Source organism: Canis lupus, chromosome 16 (assembly GCF_048164855.1).
Source record: "Canis lupus baileyi chromosome 16, mCanLup2.hap1, whole genome shotgun sequence".
NCBI lineage: Eukaryota > Metazoa > Chordata > Mammalia > Carnivora > Canidae > Canis > Canis lupus.
This window is the reverse complement of record NC_132853.1, coordinates 54,711,896-54,727,646: the sequence shown is the minus strand read 5'-3', so window position 1 is coordinate 54,727,646 and position 15,751 is coordinate 54,711,896. Positions and strand designations below refer to the sequence as shown.

The window sequence follows — 15,751 nt, the reverse complement described above, 5'->3', positions numbered from 1 at the left end:
CAAAAAGCTCATTGAATGAATCCTGAATGGGACACCCCAAGGAGAACCATGCTTAGGCATATCTTAATCAAATGGCTGAAATCCAAGGCTAAAAATAAAATCTTGAAAGTAGCCAGAAAAAAACCAACACAATTAAGCTATACTAATGATGGCTGATTTATCAAAGACACAGGAGGGTAGAAGACAGCAAGCAATGACTTAAAAATGCTTTAAGGAGGGGCACCTGGATAACTCAATTAGAAGAGCATATGACTCTTGATCTCAGGATTGTGAGTTTGAGACCCATGTGGGCATAGAGATTACTAAACAATAAATAAACTTTGAAATGCTGTAAGGAAGAAAAAAAAAACACCCATTACCCAGAATTCTATACCTAGCCAAATTATCTCTCAAAAATAAAGGCAAAATAAAAACGTTTAAAAATAAACAAAAACTAAAAAATGAAAACATAAACAAAAACTAAGAATTCATTACTAGCAGACTTGCACTATAAGGAATACTAAAGTACATCCTTTAGGATGAAATGAAATGACACCAAATTCTAACTCAGATCAGCAGGAAGGAACAAAGGAATAAATTAATAAGTATATGGGTAAAATATAAGAGAAGTTATCTCTCAGTTAAAAATACATATATCAGGGGTGACTAGGTGGCTCTGTTGGTTAAGCATCTGCCTTTGGCTCAGGTCATGATCTCCGGGTCCTGGGATGGAGCTTCATGTCAGGCATCCTGCTCAGTGGGGAGCCTGCCTCTCCCTTTCCCTCTGTCCCTCCCCCTGCTTGTGCTCTCTCTTTCTCTCTCTCTCAAATAAATACATAAAATCTTAAAAAAAAACTTTTAAAAATAAAAATATATGTATCTGTTTAAAACAAAACCTGTAATACCACATTGTGGGTATTTTTAAACATAGATAAGAGGAATACTAATAGCAAAAATACCACAAAGGATAGAGGGGCAGGAAATGGGACTACCCAGCCACAAAACTCTTATTGTTGATGTGATGTAGTGAAATATGAATTCTAAGTACACTAGGATGAGTCAGAAGGTGTGTGTATTCCAACATTGAAAAAAAATGGAATACTAAAATACACTCACACAAAAGAAGGCAGGAAGGTAGGGTAGGAAGAAGAAAGCAGATGAGATGGATGGGAAGCAAATGGGAACAGGGAGACTAGATCTAATCACATCAGTAATTTCACCAAAACGAAATAGACTAAAACAAAATCTTCTAAAAAGCATAGATTGCCAGACTGGACAAAAACATAAGACCCACTATAGATATGCAAGAGGTGTGTTTTAAATATTTTATGTATTTATCTATTTAAAGAGAGCTAGTGCACGAGAGGGGGGAGGAGCAGAGGGAGGGGGAAGGAGAATCTTAAGCAGGCTCCACGCTCAGTGCAGAGCCTCATGTGGGGTTCAATCCCACAACAGCCCCCACCCTGAGATCATGACCTGAGCTGAAATCAAGAGTCAGATGCTTAACCCAGTGAGCTACCCAGACGCCCCAAGAGATGGACTTTAGATGTGAGGAGATAACTAGGTGAGGAGGAAAACAATGTGTAATGAAATATCAGGCCAACACTAACGAGGAGGAAAGCCAGAGAGACCATATTCATATCCAACAGATCAGGCTCTCTGATAAAGGCATATCGCTGGACATTTCATAATGGTAAAAGGGCCCAAACATGAGGAAGACACTGCAACCTAAAATATGGATGAACCTAGAAGGAAGGCTCTCCAAAATCACACCGCAAAACTGTCAAAACTTACAGAGGAATGAGATAAATCCACAATCACAGTTGGAGATGTTAGTTAGCACCCTGGCCTCACTACTTGATAGAACAATTAATTAAAAATAAATCCCTAAGAAAATAAGATACTGAAAAGAATATCAATTACTTCACCCTAATGATATTTATAGAGCTCTGAGCCGAACAAGTATGGAATACCTTCTCTCCCAAAGTACATAAAACAGTGGAAAGACATATGGGAGGCCATAAACCAACTCTCAATCATTTTATAAGACTGAAATATTACAGAATATATTCTCTGGCACAATGGAATTAAATTAGAAGTTAAGCACAATAAAAAAAAAAAAAGGAGAGAGAGCCAGTATATTTGGAAAATAAAACAACCCTTCTAAGGAACCCATGGGTTACAGCAACAACACCACAAAGAAAATTAGAAACCATTTCGAGCTGAAAGATGATGGAAATATAACACATCGAAAGTTGTGAAATGCAGCCAACTCAAGGCTTATAGAGAAATTTGTAGCCATAAGTGGTTATATTACAAAGGCAGAAAAGTTTAAAATAAATGTCCTAAGGTTCCAATGAAGCAGCTAGAAAAAGACAAGCAAATTAAACCCACAGTAAGTAGGAAGGAGGCGGTCATAAGGAGCAGAAACCACAGAAGGAGAAGAGAGGCAAAATATAAACAAAGTCAGAAGTTGATCCTTTGAAAAGATAAATAAAACTGTGAAACCTCCAGTAATACTTACCAAAAAAAAAAAAAAAAAAAAGGAAGAAGAAGAAGGGAAAAGACACGTCGCCAGTATCAGGAACGAGAAAGGGCCAGTCACTGTGGGGTGAACAGACGTGTAAGTGTTAACAAGGGCTATTGTAAGCAACTTTCTTCTAAATTGTTTGACAAATTAGATGAAATGGACCAATTCCTTAAAAAACACAACTGAATGCAAACTGACGCAAGGTAAAATAAGACGTCTGAGTTTCTGAGAAATTGAATTTGTTATCAAAAACCTTCACACAAGGGAATGCCAGGCCTAGATGATTTCGCTGGCTAATTCTATCAAATACCAATCCCAATTTCATGTACCCTGTTTTCTTTATGAAAAGAGGAAGCTGATAAATGTATTGTTCATAATAGAGGGAGAACGAAAAGTTGCAACTCATTTCGTGAGGCCAGAATAACCCTGCTACCAAAACTTGACAAAGACGGTACAGGGAAAGAACAGCACAGAGATGTTCCTAGTGAATGTGGATGCAAAAATACTTCACGAAATATTAGCCAATTGAATCTAGCAATGAATAAAAAGGCTAATACATCATAACCAAAGGGAGTTTATCTGAGGAATGCGACACTGGTTTCACATTCAAGAATTAATTCACGGCAATTCGCTTTATTAACGGAATACAGGAGATTCACAAAAGGCGCCTGATATCGAAAAAGCGTGTGAAAAGGTTTAATGACATTTACAATTTTAAGTTTATACTGTATGTATGTGGGAAAATAACCAAGAGAGTAGATCTTAAATGTTCTCATCACGAGAAAAAAAAAAAAAAAGACTCTCTATGTGAGATGATGGGTATTAACTAGACTTATTGTAGTGATCGGTTCACAATAGACACATGTATCAAAGCATTATGTTGTATACCCAAGACCAATACATGTTCCATGTCAGCTACATCTCAACAAAACTGGGTGGGAGGGGTGGAATTTGAAACTCTCAGCAAATAATACCGGAAGAGAACTTTCTCTGTATGATGAAGGGCATGATGGAAAACTAAAGCTAACATCATGCTTAATGGTGGGGAACCGAATACTTTCCTCTTAATACTGGAACCAAGGCAAGCATATCTGCTCTTACCACTTCTAGTTCACATTGTCCTGGAAATTACGTCCAATGCAATAAGGCAAGGAAAAGAAACAAAAGGCATATGGCTAGAAAGGAAGAAGTAAGACTTTTTTTATTTGTAGACAATATACTTGTGACTGTAGAAGATCCTCAGGATTAACCACAGAACTACTGTCAGAACTACTGAGTTAAGCAGGATTGCAGGCTACCAGGTCAATATGCAAAAGTCAGTTGTATTTTTATGTATTAACAAAAACAATTAGAAAATTACTCTGGAAAACTGTGTGGAGGTTCCTCAAAGAGTTAAAAATAGACCTGCCCTACGACCCAGCACTGTTGGGGATTTACCTCAAAATACAGATACAATGAAACGCCGGGACACCTGCACCCCGATGTTATAGCAGCAATGTCCACAATAGCCAAACTGTGGAAGGAGCCTCGGTGTCCATCGAAAGATGATGGATAAAGAAGATGTGGTTTATGTATACAATGGAATATTACTCAGCCATTAGAAATGACAAATACCCACCATTTGCTTCGACGTGGATGGAACTGGGGGGTATTATGCTGAGTGAAATAAGTCAATCGGAGAAGGACAAACATTATATGTTCTCATTTATTTGGGGAATATAAATAATAGTGAAAGGGAATATAAGGGAAGGGAGAAGAAATGTGTAGGAAATATCTGAAAGGGAGACAGAACGTGAAGACTCCTAACTCTGGGAAACGAACTAGGAAGGGGAGGAGGGCGGGGGGTGGAGGTGACTGGGTGACGGGCACTGAGGGGGGCACTTGACGGGATGAGCACTGGGTGTTATTCTGTATGTTGGCAAATTGAACACCAATAAAAAAATTATTATAAAAAAATGAAAATTACTTTGTAAATGTTCATGTGCAGTATCTTTGAAAATACGAAACAGGAATTTTATTAGTCTTCTTGGGCTACCATAAACATAGTACGATACACTGAGTGGCTTATACAACACACATTTATTTTCTCCTAGTTCTGGAGGCTAGGAGTCTGAGATCAGGGCACCAGGAGGTTGGGTTCCGGGAGAGCTCTCTTCCTGGCATGCAGATGACCACTTTCTTGTTGTGCCCTCCCATGGCCTTTCCCTGGTGCAAGAGGTTAGAAAGACAGAAGGAGAGAGAGCTCTTTTTCTTCTTATAAGGCAAATCCTATCAGATTTCACTGGATAACTACCCTTTTGACTTCATTTGACCTTAATTACTCCTAAAAACCCTATCTCCAACTATAATTACACTGGGGATCAAAGCTTCAGCATTTGAAGTTTGGGGGGTTGTAATTCAGTCTATAGCAAAGCTAAATGCCAAGAGATCCGCAAGACCTCTATTCACAAAACTGTAACATGTTGCTGAGAGAAATGACAGGTCCTGTAATCATAATAATAATTTCTGCAATGTGTTTTTGTCATTTCTGTAATAAAGAAATGGAGAGATATACCATGTTCAAGGGTTGGACGAGTCAATATTGTCAAGATATAAATTCTCTGCAAATTAAAGTATAGTCTCAGTCCAATCTCTATCAAAATTTCCCCAGACTTTTTCATGAATATAAATTGATAACATGCTTCTCAAACTCATATGGAAAAACAAAGGGCTGAAAACAACCAACCAATCTTGAAAAAGAAGAGCAAAGCTAAGAAAATCTATACTTCCTAACTTCAAGACAAACTATAAAGTAATCAAAATAGTGTAGCATTGTCATAATAATAGACTAATTGGTCAATGAAACAGAATAGGGAGGCCAGAAATAAACTTGCACTTCCATGAGCAATTGATTTTTTGACAAGAACACCAAGATATTTCAATGGGGAAGGGAAAATCCTTTGAACCAATGCTGTTGGAACAATTTGATATCCAGATAAGAGAAAAGAACCGCAAGTCTTACCTCAAATAGTATACAGAAAATAATAAGAGATGAATGTAGAACCTAAAAATTAGCATTGCACAGCTTATGGGGGAAAAAATGAGAGTATCTTTGCCATGTAGGGGTAGTAAAATTTTTTTAGATAGGGCACAGAACATAATAACCATAAAAGGAAGAAATGAGAAATTAGCCTTTCTCAAAGCAAAAAGCTTCTCCTCATCCAAAGCTATCATTCATAAAACTAAAAGCAGGCCGGAAACTGGGAGAAAATGTTCATGAAACACATATCTGAAAAAGGACTTGTGTTTAGGACATAGAGTGGACGTCTATAATGCAATAATGAAGATACAAATAACTCAATACAAAATGGTCAAAAGATGTGGAGACACTTTATAAAGGAAGATCTATGAATAGCCAATAAACACATATAATAGTGCTTGACATTCTATTCGTCATCAGGTAAATGCAAATCACAACCACAATGAAGTGTTCTACACACCCATGCCCAATAGGCAGGCTAACGTCGAAAGACCCTCCACACCAAATGCTGGCAGTGAGGGGGGCAGCTAGAAGTTTCACACGTTGCTTGTGGGGAGTGTGGAATTCACACCACCTAGGAGAAAGGTTGGGCAGTTTCTCCTCGAGTTCATCATGTACCTATCCTTTGATCCCATAAAAGTCCACTCTTAGTTGTTTATCTAAGCAACACGGAAGCATGCGTGCACGAAAGTCTTGTGCGTCATTATTCTTTGCAGTTCTGCGAGCATCACCCAAACTGGGAAGAATGCAAATGTCTATCATCAGAAGAAGGGATACATGGGAAGGGAATAGCACACTACAGAAGACCACCGAGCAATAGAAAGGATTGAACTGGTGATACAGGTAACAGCGTGGAAAGATCTCACCAAAGTTACGCAGACAGAAAGAGTCCAGACACAAAAGTATGCCTACTGTATGGTTTTATTTATATCCATTTTGGTGAAAAAAAAAATCAAGCTAGTGGTTGCCTGATGGGGGTGGTGGTGGAGATACTGACTAGGAAGAGACCCTACAGATCATTCTAGTCCTATATCATAATAAGGGGTTGGGTTTGATGGGGCTCAGAACACACTACCCCTAACTATAACATCTTGGTACATTCAACGTTTTAAGCTTAAGGAATTTTTTTAAATGGCAGAAGCAAGAAGCTCACTCTGACCTTCCCACCTCTCCCTTATTCCCTGAAATTGGTCCTAAAACTCCCATGTGAAAGGCTCCCTTTCTATGCCAGGAGGAAGGAAGACATTCTTATCACCAGAGATGGGGAATTTGGGGCCAAGAAATCTGTACAAATCTTGCTAAACTAACCTTTCTCTTTTCTTTCTTTTTCTTTCTTTCTTTCTTTCTTTCTTTCTTTCTTTCTTTCTTTCTTTCTTCCTTCCTTCCTTCCTTCCTTCCTTCCTTCCTTCCTTCCTGGAGTGGGGATGTGCAGAGGGAGAGAGAGAATCTTAAGCAGGCTCCATGCCCAGCACAGGGCTGGATGTGGGGCTTGATCTCACTACCCTGAGATCATGACCTGAGCCAAAATCAGGGGCAGAAATCTGTGCCCCTGTTATTCTTTTGTTTTTTTTTAAACTGATTCTTATTTTTTGAATTACCTCTTACCCATTTATTATCCCTAGTGCAAACCCCTTTGTCTAGTCAATTCTTCACGAATTTATTGGTTTTCTTTCCTTTTCTTTTCTTTCTTTTTTTTTTTTTTTTTTGTTTAAAAGGTGTAAAAGTGTCCTGCTGTGGTCACTTCTCTGAGTCTTCCTTCTCTTATGAAGGCTCCCATGTACATGTAAAAATGGAATAAAACGTGTAGACTTTGCTCCTGCTAATCTGTCCTTGCCAGTTTAATTTTCAGACCCAGCTAGAGACAGAAAGAGGGTCAAGGAAAACTTTTCCCTTCCCTACAGGTTGTATGAGCATATCCATTTGTCAAAATCATAGAGTGAAGATTTGTGCATTTCAGTGCATCTAAGTTTTATCTAAGAAAACTGCAGGGCAGCCCCGGGGGGCTCAGCGGTTTAGCGCTGCCTTCGACCCAGGGTGTGATCCTGGAAACCCGGGATCGAGTCCCATGTCGGGCTCCCTGCATGGAGCCTGCTTCTCCCTCTGCCTGTGTCCCTGCGTCTCTCTCTCTCAATCTCTCTCTCTGTGTCTCATGAATAAATAAATAAAAATCTTAAAAAAAAAAAAAACTGCAAAAAAGAAATCAAGAGGAGGGGTGCCCCGTGGAAGGAGAGATTGCTGGGGCTGCGTGATGGGTCCGCAGGGGTTCATTCCACCATTCTGTTTATAGATTTGTGATCTTTTCGAATACAAAGAAGGGAATGACAAAAACGTGTTGGGGGCATCCCATCCTTGGCTCAGGGCCTTCTGAAAATGATCAGAGAAGCGCCTCCCGGAATGAAGACACGATCCCGCCAGCGCTGGTGTTCGCCGTGCCCTCTTGGCCGTCTGTATACGCCTGCAAGGGATGTAATATCTGGAGGCATCTTGCCAAGATCTGTCTGAGAATGGCACACCCCTGAGCTTTGCTGTCATGCGAGGAGTCAGGATTGGCCGGGACGAGGGATGTAAGCCGCTGACAGTTTTCAGGCTCTTCCTGACGGTTTGAACTGATGCTTCCTCAAGGTGACCCGACTTCAGCAGAGTTGAGCTGGCCTCTCTGTCTCAACGCCGAGGCAGCTGGCCCGGGAGCTGGTCACTCCTCATCTGTGGGCCCTGCTCCTCAAGAGCTCTGGACAGATAGGAGCCGGGCCGGTTAAAGCACCTCCTTCCCTTCCTGTGACATGGGGATGTAGGGCTTTCTCCCCTGGGACCTCCTCCCGCACCATTCCTTATAGGTGTCGATTTTGGTTCCTTTAAGAGCCACTGATGGCGGGACACCTGGGTGGCTCAGCGGTTGAGCATCTGCCTTCAGCCCAGGGTGTGATCCTGGAGACCCGGGATGGAGTCCCACGTCAGGCTCCCTGCATGGAGCCTGCTTCTCCCTGTGCCTGTGTCTCTGCCTCTCTCTCTCTCTCTCTGTTTCTCATGAATAAATAAATAAAATATTAAAAAAAAAAAAGAGCTGATGGCAAGTTTTCTCATTTCCCATCGTGAGAGGGTGACCCCCACCAACGAGTCATCTCGGAAATTCCAGGATGCCTGCAAAGAGAGGCAGCCGCACGGCTCAGCCAGCGAGAACGGTGCCTTCCCCAGAGCCAGGGTGCTGCTGGGTGAGAAATGTATGTGTGATCCCACCAGGCTGATCAGATGGCAAGTCCTCTGTGATGCTGGGAGCCAGCCTGTTCTTCCCAGGGCCTGTCCTTCCTCCCCACGGCCGCACCCAGCCCTTCCCTCACCAAATCCCACCACTGTCTGGGGCTAGGCTACATACTTTGCTTCCTTGCCTTTTCTCTTAGCTTGCCTGGAGGTGACATTGAAGCAATCCAATCGGGACGCCTGGGTGGCTCAGCATTGAGTGTCTGCCTTCGGCTCAGATTATGATCCCGGAGTCCTGGGATTGAGTCCCACATCAGGCTCCTGCAGGGATCCTGCTTCTCCCTCTGCCTGTGTCTCTGCCTCTCTCTCTCTCTGTGTCTCTCATGAATAAATAAGTAAATAAATCTTAAAAAAAAAAAAAAAAAGCAATCCAACCTATACATTCCTCTCTCCACCCCCCACCCCCCCAGGGAAGATGCTTGTTTTTTGTTCACTTGAAAGAGAGAAAGAAACACTTTAAAATATACATACAAATTAAGAATTGGAAGCTCATATTTCCTTCCCCCTCACCTCCTGCCTGAAAACGATTTGGTGCATTTACTTCCTGAGTTGTTTTTTTTTTTTTTTCCTCTCTGTACACTGTTTGGATCATCAAGGGAGCACCTCCAGAGAGACATCCCAGGAAATCGGCTGGTGGACAGAATGTTCAGTAAGGCTCCCCTGTCCCCCACAAGCGGCTCCGTAAATCACAGGGAGTGTCTGCCAGAGTCTGGTCCGCCTGCGGTGCTGGAGAGCGCATTTATCGAGCTTGCTGTTGTAACAGGATTCTTATCCACATCATCAGAGAAGATAGCAGGAGGATGCTGGCAAGGGTGAGAGGCCACTAGGCAGATGGTCCTTTATTGTGGCAAACTGCTCCTTTAATTTCTGTGACAGAGTAATACAGACTCCCAGGCTGCGACCTTTTCTCAGGCCATTATAGAAGTCAAATTGGCTTCAGTCAGGAGGCATCATTGCAAGGCTTCATCATAACTCCACACGGAAGGGGACCCCGCGAAGTGCCAGACAAGAACGAATGGGCCGATCCCGCTGGCATCCACAGCACCCAGAGAAGGGGAACCCGGACAGGTGGTGGGGCTTGCCGCAGTGTAGACCCGCAGCCCCCTGGAGCACCCTGCCCTGAGATGGATGGATGGCCGAGGGGGACGTGGGCTGTGCTGGTGGGGTTGAGCAAGGAGGTGGTGATGCACCCATCTGGATAATCTGGGACCCCCAGATGGCCCTGCACTGCAGCAAGGTATGGCTTGAACTCCTTGTGGCTGTTGGCTCAGGGAGTTCCCGAGCTGGGCAGTCGCCTGGGACCGTAGGGCTCTCTAGACATGAGGCCTAGTTAGGCCAAAGGACCCATCAGAGGTCACAGAGCCAGCCAGTGGCTGAGCTGTCCTCAAACCTGGGCCTTCTGTCCCCCAGCCTAGTATCTGTGCTACTTCCAGTGTTTTAAAGAAGCTTGGGAGGAGGAAAGAGAGAAGGGGGGAAGGGGAGAGGCAGCTGTTCACTCCAGGGATATCGTTTTTTGGGAGCCGAAATCCTAGAGTTCCAGCAAAATCTCAAGGAGCCTTCTTTTCCTAGGGAAGCCTTCGCTGCACTCCAGAGGCCACGGGCCCTGGGTGGGGGCGTCCCTGGAAGCCAAGGCCTGTAGGGGGCACTGTTGGTTCGGCCGATGCTTTGGTGTGAGCCAGACTGGTCCTAGACGGCGGCGGTGGTGAGACAACCCAGAGCTGCCCAAGTGGAAGGAGACACGGTTCCAGCTGCAGCTCCGCCCCTAGTTCCCTGGGGACCCCGGGGGCGAGGCTCGGTTTCCTCCCGGCCTTCATCCTCAGTCATCATCATCACCGTCAACCATGACGATGCGCTTGCTACACAGCAGGCAAGATGCGGGGCATTTTATGTGGTTCCTGTCATTCGGTCCTCAAGGCAACCAGTGATGTCAGGGCTAATGTCACCCAGCTTTACAGATCTGGAGACCAAAGGACATCACTCCCCCCCCACCCCCCCGGCCCCAGAGTCTCTCCTGGATCCCACCCTGGAGGATTCTATGCTGCTCTGCTGACTGGGTTTGACTTAGCCAGAGTGTGAGGAAACGGGGCAGAGACTGGGTGCATCTGGGTAACAAGGGCATCATCGTATGCCGTGCCTCTGAATCCATAGACAAGTTTGGGGAGTTCTGGCAACTTCTTTCTGGGAAATGTCTGCAGACTCCTTCTTCTCTTTGCTTCTAGAAACAGGGGTAAGAGGAGCCAGGGCATGGCAGCCAAGGCCATAGCATAGACAAAGGCCCAGTCTCCAGGGTGACTCCAGTTCTGCACCAAGAGAGGGCCCCGCATATGGGACTCCTCCAGCAGCACTGTCATCTTCCCAGAAAGAAGGGCTCCCCAGGAAGGGAATCAGACGTCCCCCCTCCCCCCGGGGTCTGAAAAGGAATAGTGTTTGAATCCTTACCCTAAAAGGTAAGAAAATGTAGCTAAGGAGAAGCACCATTATCTGCCCCCCCCACCCCCACCCTGAAGGCCACCGGCCAGAAGCTCTGCTGCTCCCAGAAGCGTGTATGGAGGAGCTGCCCTCGCCTGAGCTGTCACTCTGTCCAACGGGGGGGAGGGGGTGACCTGGGCCCGCGGCAGGTTTCCTCACTGTGGCATGAGGGAAACAGTGTCCTTGCTCAGAAGAACCATGGCCTCGTGGGGGGGCGACGGTGATAGGATCACACGTCCTCTGGCACGCGTCGACTGACATGACTAAACCCACATGGGAAAACTGCTGAGGCTGAATCATTACACACGAAGGAAATGCCCGAGGAAGAGGGAGATCGGAACGGAATGGAAATGTTCCAGAAAGTATCCTAGAAATGAGTTTGAAGTCAGATTTTAAAGGTCACTTCCTCCCACCCACTTACCCAACTTGACCGATGCCCTCACTCTACCCAGGCCTGTGCTAAGTAAGGCCCAGGGAAGGTGATGCTGACTCACTCATTCATTCATTTATTCATACCACACCCGAAAGTTCAGGGTTTGCTCATGCAGAACACATAGCGAGAGCTTGCAGGGACGCGGGGAGACCTTCCAGGGCAGGGGCCTCGGGGCACAGAGGCTGTGAGTCAGGAGGTCTGCAGAATTATGAGCAGTTAAGGACATTGGAGTTCTCCCTTTACTTACAAAAACATTTGTTTTATTATTTTTTAAAAGATTTTATTTATTTATTCATGAGAGACACAGGCAGAGGGAGAAGCAAGCTCCTCACAAGGAGCCTGATGTGAGACTCGATCCCAGGACTCCAGGATCGCGACCTGAGCCAAATGCAGATGCTCAACCACCGAGCCATCCAGGTTCCCCCCCTTTTTTATTTTTAAATGATCCAAGGGTTTCAACAAGACTGACTTGAAGTGCTGGGCTGCAAACTGGAAGTTGCTGCACATTCTTACTCAGGTAAGCTCTTACTCAGGGCTACTGGTGGAGGAAATATTGTTGAAGAACGTCCTGTGTGTCTTGCACCGTGTTGGGTGAGTTGGACGAAGGCAGACGGGGACACGGTGCATGTCAGGCCATCAGCACCACCACCACCGTGGGGCCCACAGGCTTGTTGGCCACCTAGCTCAGGTCCCACCTGCCTCCCGCCCTCCACATCCACTGTACCCTGTGTGGCCAGGAAGTGCCGCCGAGCCTCCATCTCCGAGTGTGTGCGTGCATGTGAGAGAATGTACATGGAAGGGTTGTGTGGCGTGCTGGTGCTCGTGTGGGTGGGTGTGAGCCGGTGGGAGTGTGTCTGTGTGTCTCTGTGGTATGTGAGTGTGTGGGTGCATGTGAGCACATGTAGGCGGGAAGGGACTTTCTCGGGAAGCAAAGCGTGGGGACAGGCTGGGCCTGCGGCCCATGTTTGAAAGGCCATCGGGGGTTGCGCTGGGTGGGCCTGGCTGGAAACCCACGTCGGGAGTGCCTGAGATGGGCCGGAGGAGTGTGGCTGGGGACCCACAGGAGGAGAAGGGAGAGGGCACGAGGGAGGAAGGTGTTGGCGGGACCGCACCTGTTGTACGGGCAGAGACAGCAGCAGAGCCCACCTGTGTCCCCTGGCTGGGTGAGGGGCAGGTGGCAGGGGTGTCACCACAGTGAAAGCTGCAAGGTGGGTCGCTGGGTGCGAAGCCCGGGCCGGTCCAGGAGGCACTGGGGGATGCCAGCAGGGACAGGATGTGGCCCTGGGTCGGCACCACAGATGTGCTCCCTGTGGAAGTGGAGCGCTTGTGTCGCAGAGTGGCCAGGCCACCCAGAGCAGGGCACTGTTCAGGCGGGGACGGGGGCCGTGAGGCTGCTCACCTGCAGCCTGGACACCCGAGGTGGGGGGACCTCCAGCCGGTGGGGCCCTTGACAAGGGTGCGGGAAAGGACCCGGGAGGGAGGTGGCTGCATCTTCGGGGCCCGCTAGGGCGGCAGCACGGCCTGGAACGCACCTGCTCCTGGCCCAGCGCGTCTCTTCCAGGCTTTTTGCTTCTGTACCTGCAGATTATTCAGCCGGGTGAGGGGGCCTTTCTGCAGCGCTTTGTTTTCTTAAAGAGCAGCTAATACAAACCTCAGTGGGTTTGTCACTCGGTGTTGCCTTCCCTCTGCTGTTTGTTTTCTCAGCAGACCCCTCCTGGCCCCCACCTCGAAGCTATCTCGTGGGCTGATCCACGCTGGTAATCCTGGGTTCTGGCATCAGAGCCGTTGCTATGGGGACCTGGGGATTCAGCATTCTGATGATGGGTTCGGTGGCGGCATGAATGCGAGCAGGGGTGGGGGGAGAGGGAGGGGAGGCGGAAATCTCTGGATCTCTGCAGGGAGGTGACGAGGAGGAAGTGGCAAGGGGGTGTCGTGGTTTCCCGGGCTGCTGTAATAAAGCACCACAAACTGGGGCGGTTAAAATAACAGACACTGATTCTCTGGCAGTTCTGGAGGCCAAATCAGGGTGTGGGCAGGGGTGGTTCTCTCCGGAGGCCCCGATTCTGTTCCCTGCCTCTCTCCTGGCGTCTGGTGGCGGCTGGCAGCCCTGCTGTGCCTTGGCCTGGGGACGCACCCCTCCAGTCTCTGCCTGGGTCCTCCCGAGGCCTTCTCCCCTGCGCGTCTCCCTGTGTCTGCCCCTCCCCTGCCTCCTGTAGGGACGCTCTTCACTGGAGGCCCCTGGGCGGCTCAGCGGTGGAACACCTGCCTTTGGCCCAGGGCATGATCCCGAGGTCCTGGGATCGAGTCCCGCGTCAGGCCCCCTGCATGGAGCCTGCATCTCCCTCTGCCTGTGTCTCTGCCTCTCTCTCTGTGTCTCTCACGAATAAACAAATAAAATCTTAAAAAAAAATTAAAAAGGACACTCTTCATTGGATCCGGGGCCTACTCTAAATCCGGGATGATTTTAACTACATCTGCAAAGTCCCCTTTTCCAATTAAGGTTGGCTTTATCGGTTCCAGGGGATTAGGATGTGGACACATCTCTTTGGAGATCACTGTTCACCCCACCAGGGTGGAGAACTCACACGGCAGTGCAGCTTTGCTGCCTCGAACCTGAGGTGCCGGCACCGGAACATTCAGATTTGGTGAGTGGTTCTGCTGGACATGTGCCTCTTTGCACCAGCGGATGAACCTGTTCTTCTCCCAGAGGGCAGACCCTTTGAGGTATCCCGACTGATGCAGAGACGCCGAGGTTGAGCTTCTGAAGCTCAGCATCACCCAGTCCCTGGGGAGGGGTGCAGCCATGGGTGTCAGCAGTCAACACTCCCAGCAACTGGGGCTGGGTGTGTCGGTCCCCGAGGGGAAGGGGGTCCGTGCCTACTGCAGCACCCAGCACGGGGCGGGGTGCACAGGTAGTCCCGGCAAATGCTCAGCGGTTGTCTTTTAAAAGGGGGTGGTCCCTTCTCCTTGCAACAGTTTCCTTCCTTGACCTCCCGGCCCCCAGGGGCCCTGCTTTCCCTCCCACTGCCCCCCCAACTGGCCTCCCCTCCTCATCACCCCTCACCTCTCAATGCAGGTGCACCTCAGGGCTCGGTCCTCCGGGGGCCCATCTCTGCCTATTATGCACACTCTTATCCATCTCATGCCTTTAAATACCATTTATAAGCTGAAGACTCTTAAATTTTTATCTCCAGCTTGGACCCCGCGCTGAACTCCAGGCTCATATATTCAACTGTCTCCTCGAAATCTCCGGTTATATATCTCATAGGCTGTGGGTGCCGCGAGAACTTTCCACTCACACCTTGGCTGGCAGGAGCGCCGTAGCTGACAGCCACTGGACCCTGCTCTGGGGTACCCCGAGGCCATGCACCCCATGGGCTCCTTCCAGCTAGTGATTACTCCTGGGGGACAGGCAGAGAGAGGGTACGGGGCAGGCCCATGCCTGTGGGATGGGGGCACCTCTGGTCGGAGATTTAGGCTCAAGGACCCCACCCTGGCCTGGCAAGAACATTCTCAGAACTGGGTGTGGCTGGAGGGTCTTCCTCCCCGGCTTCCTTCCCTCCCCATCTCCTCTGAAGGCCAGCGTCCCAGCCAAGGGCCCACCCGGCCCCCTCCGACTCCCTGCCCCTCATCATCATGGGCCTTTCCCCCACCATCCTAAGCCTCTCCCACAGCCAGTCCTGTCCTGGCGTCTGTGCCCCGGGAGGATCCAAACCCACACCTTTGCAACTCAACTTTGGCTTGTCTTCAGTCAAGTCAACCAGCTCCCTCTTCCCCTTAAAAACAAAACAAAACAAAACAAAACAAAACAAAACAAAACAAAACACAAAACACTTCTCTCACGTCTTCAAACCTCTTCTCAATAAATGGCAATTCTAACTTTCCAGTTGCTCAGGTCAAAAAACCTTGGCGCCCTCCTAGAGGGTCCCATCTTTTCTCCCTTGTCCAATCCAGCACCAAATCCCGTGGGCTCCCCATGTCGCAGCCTATCCAGTGGGACCCACAGTGGGTCCCCTGCACCTGCCTACCTGGATCATCCCAAAGCTTCCCCAGCAAACCCTTGCCC

At 47.7% G+C, this 15,751-nt stretch overlaps 1 protein-coding gene across 1 annotated transcript; it reads right to left on the bottom strand.

The window, feature by feature from the left end:
• Positions 1-11,927: 11,927 nt before the first annotated feature.
• LOC140607386 (uncharacterized) lies at positions 11,928-15,051 on the bottom strand. Its single transcript, XM_072782148.1, has 5 exons — positions 14,987-15,051; positions 14,254-14,470; positions 13,337-13,455; positions 13,085-13,263; positions 11,928-12,992 (listed from the first exon to the last, which is right to left on the bottom strand). Exons 1-5 carry the CDS (start codon positions 15,049-15,051, stop codon positions 12,370-12,372), a joined length of 1,203 nt encoding a protein of 400 aa, XP_072638249.1. The 3' UTR covers positions 11,928-12,369.
• Between the last annotated feature and the right edge of the window lie 700 nt (positions 15,052-15,751).

Coding starts and splice junctions, on each gene's coding strand:
- LOC140607386 (XM_072782148.1), bottom strand. CDS start 15,051: ATGGCCTCGGGGTACCCCAGAGCAGGGTCCAGTGGCTGTCAGCTACGG. Junction 13,456..14,253: donor CGTGTGAGTTCTCCACCCTG/GTGGGGTGAACA, acceptor CTCTGATGCCAG/AACCCAGGATTACCAGCGTG. Junction 13,264..13,336: donor CGAGTGACAAACCCACTGAG/GTTTGTATTAGC, acceptor AATAATCTGCAG/GTACAGAAGCAAAAAGCCTG.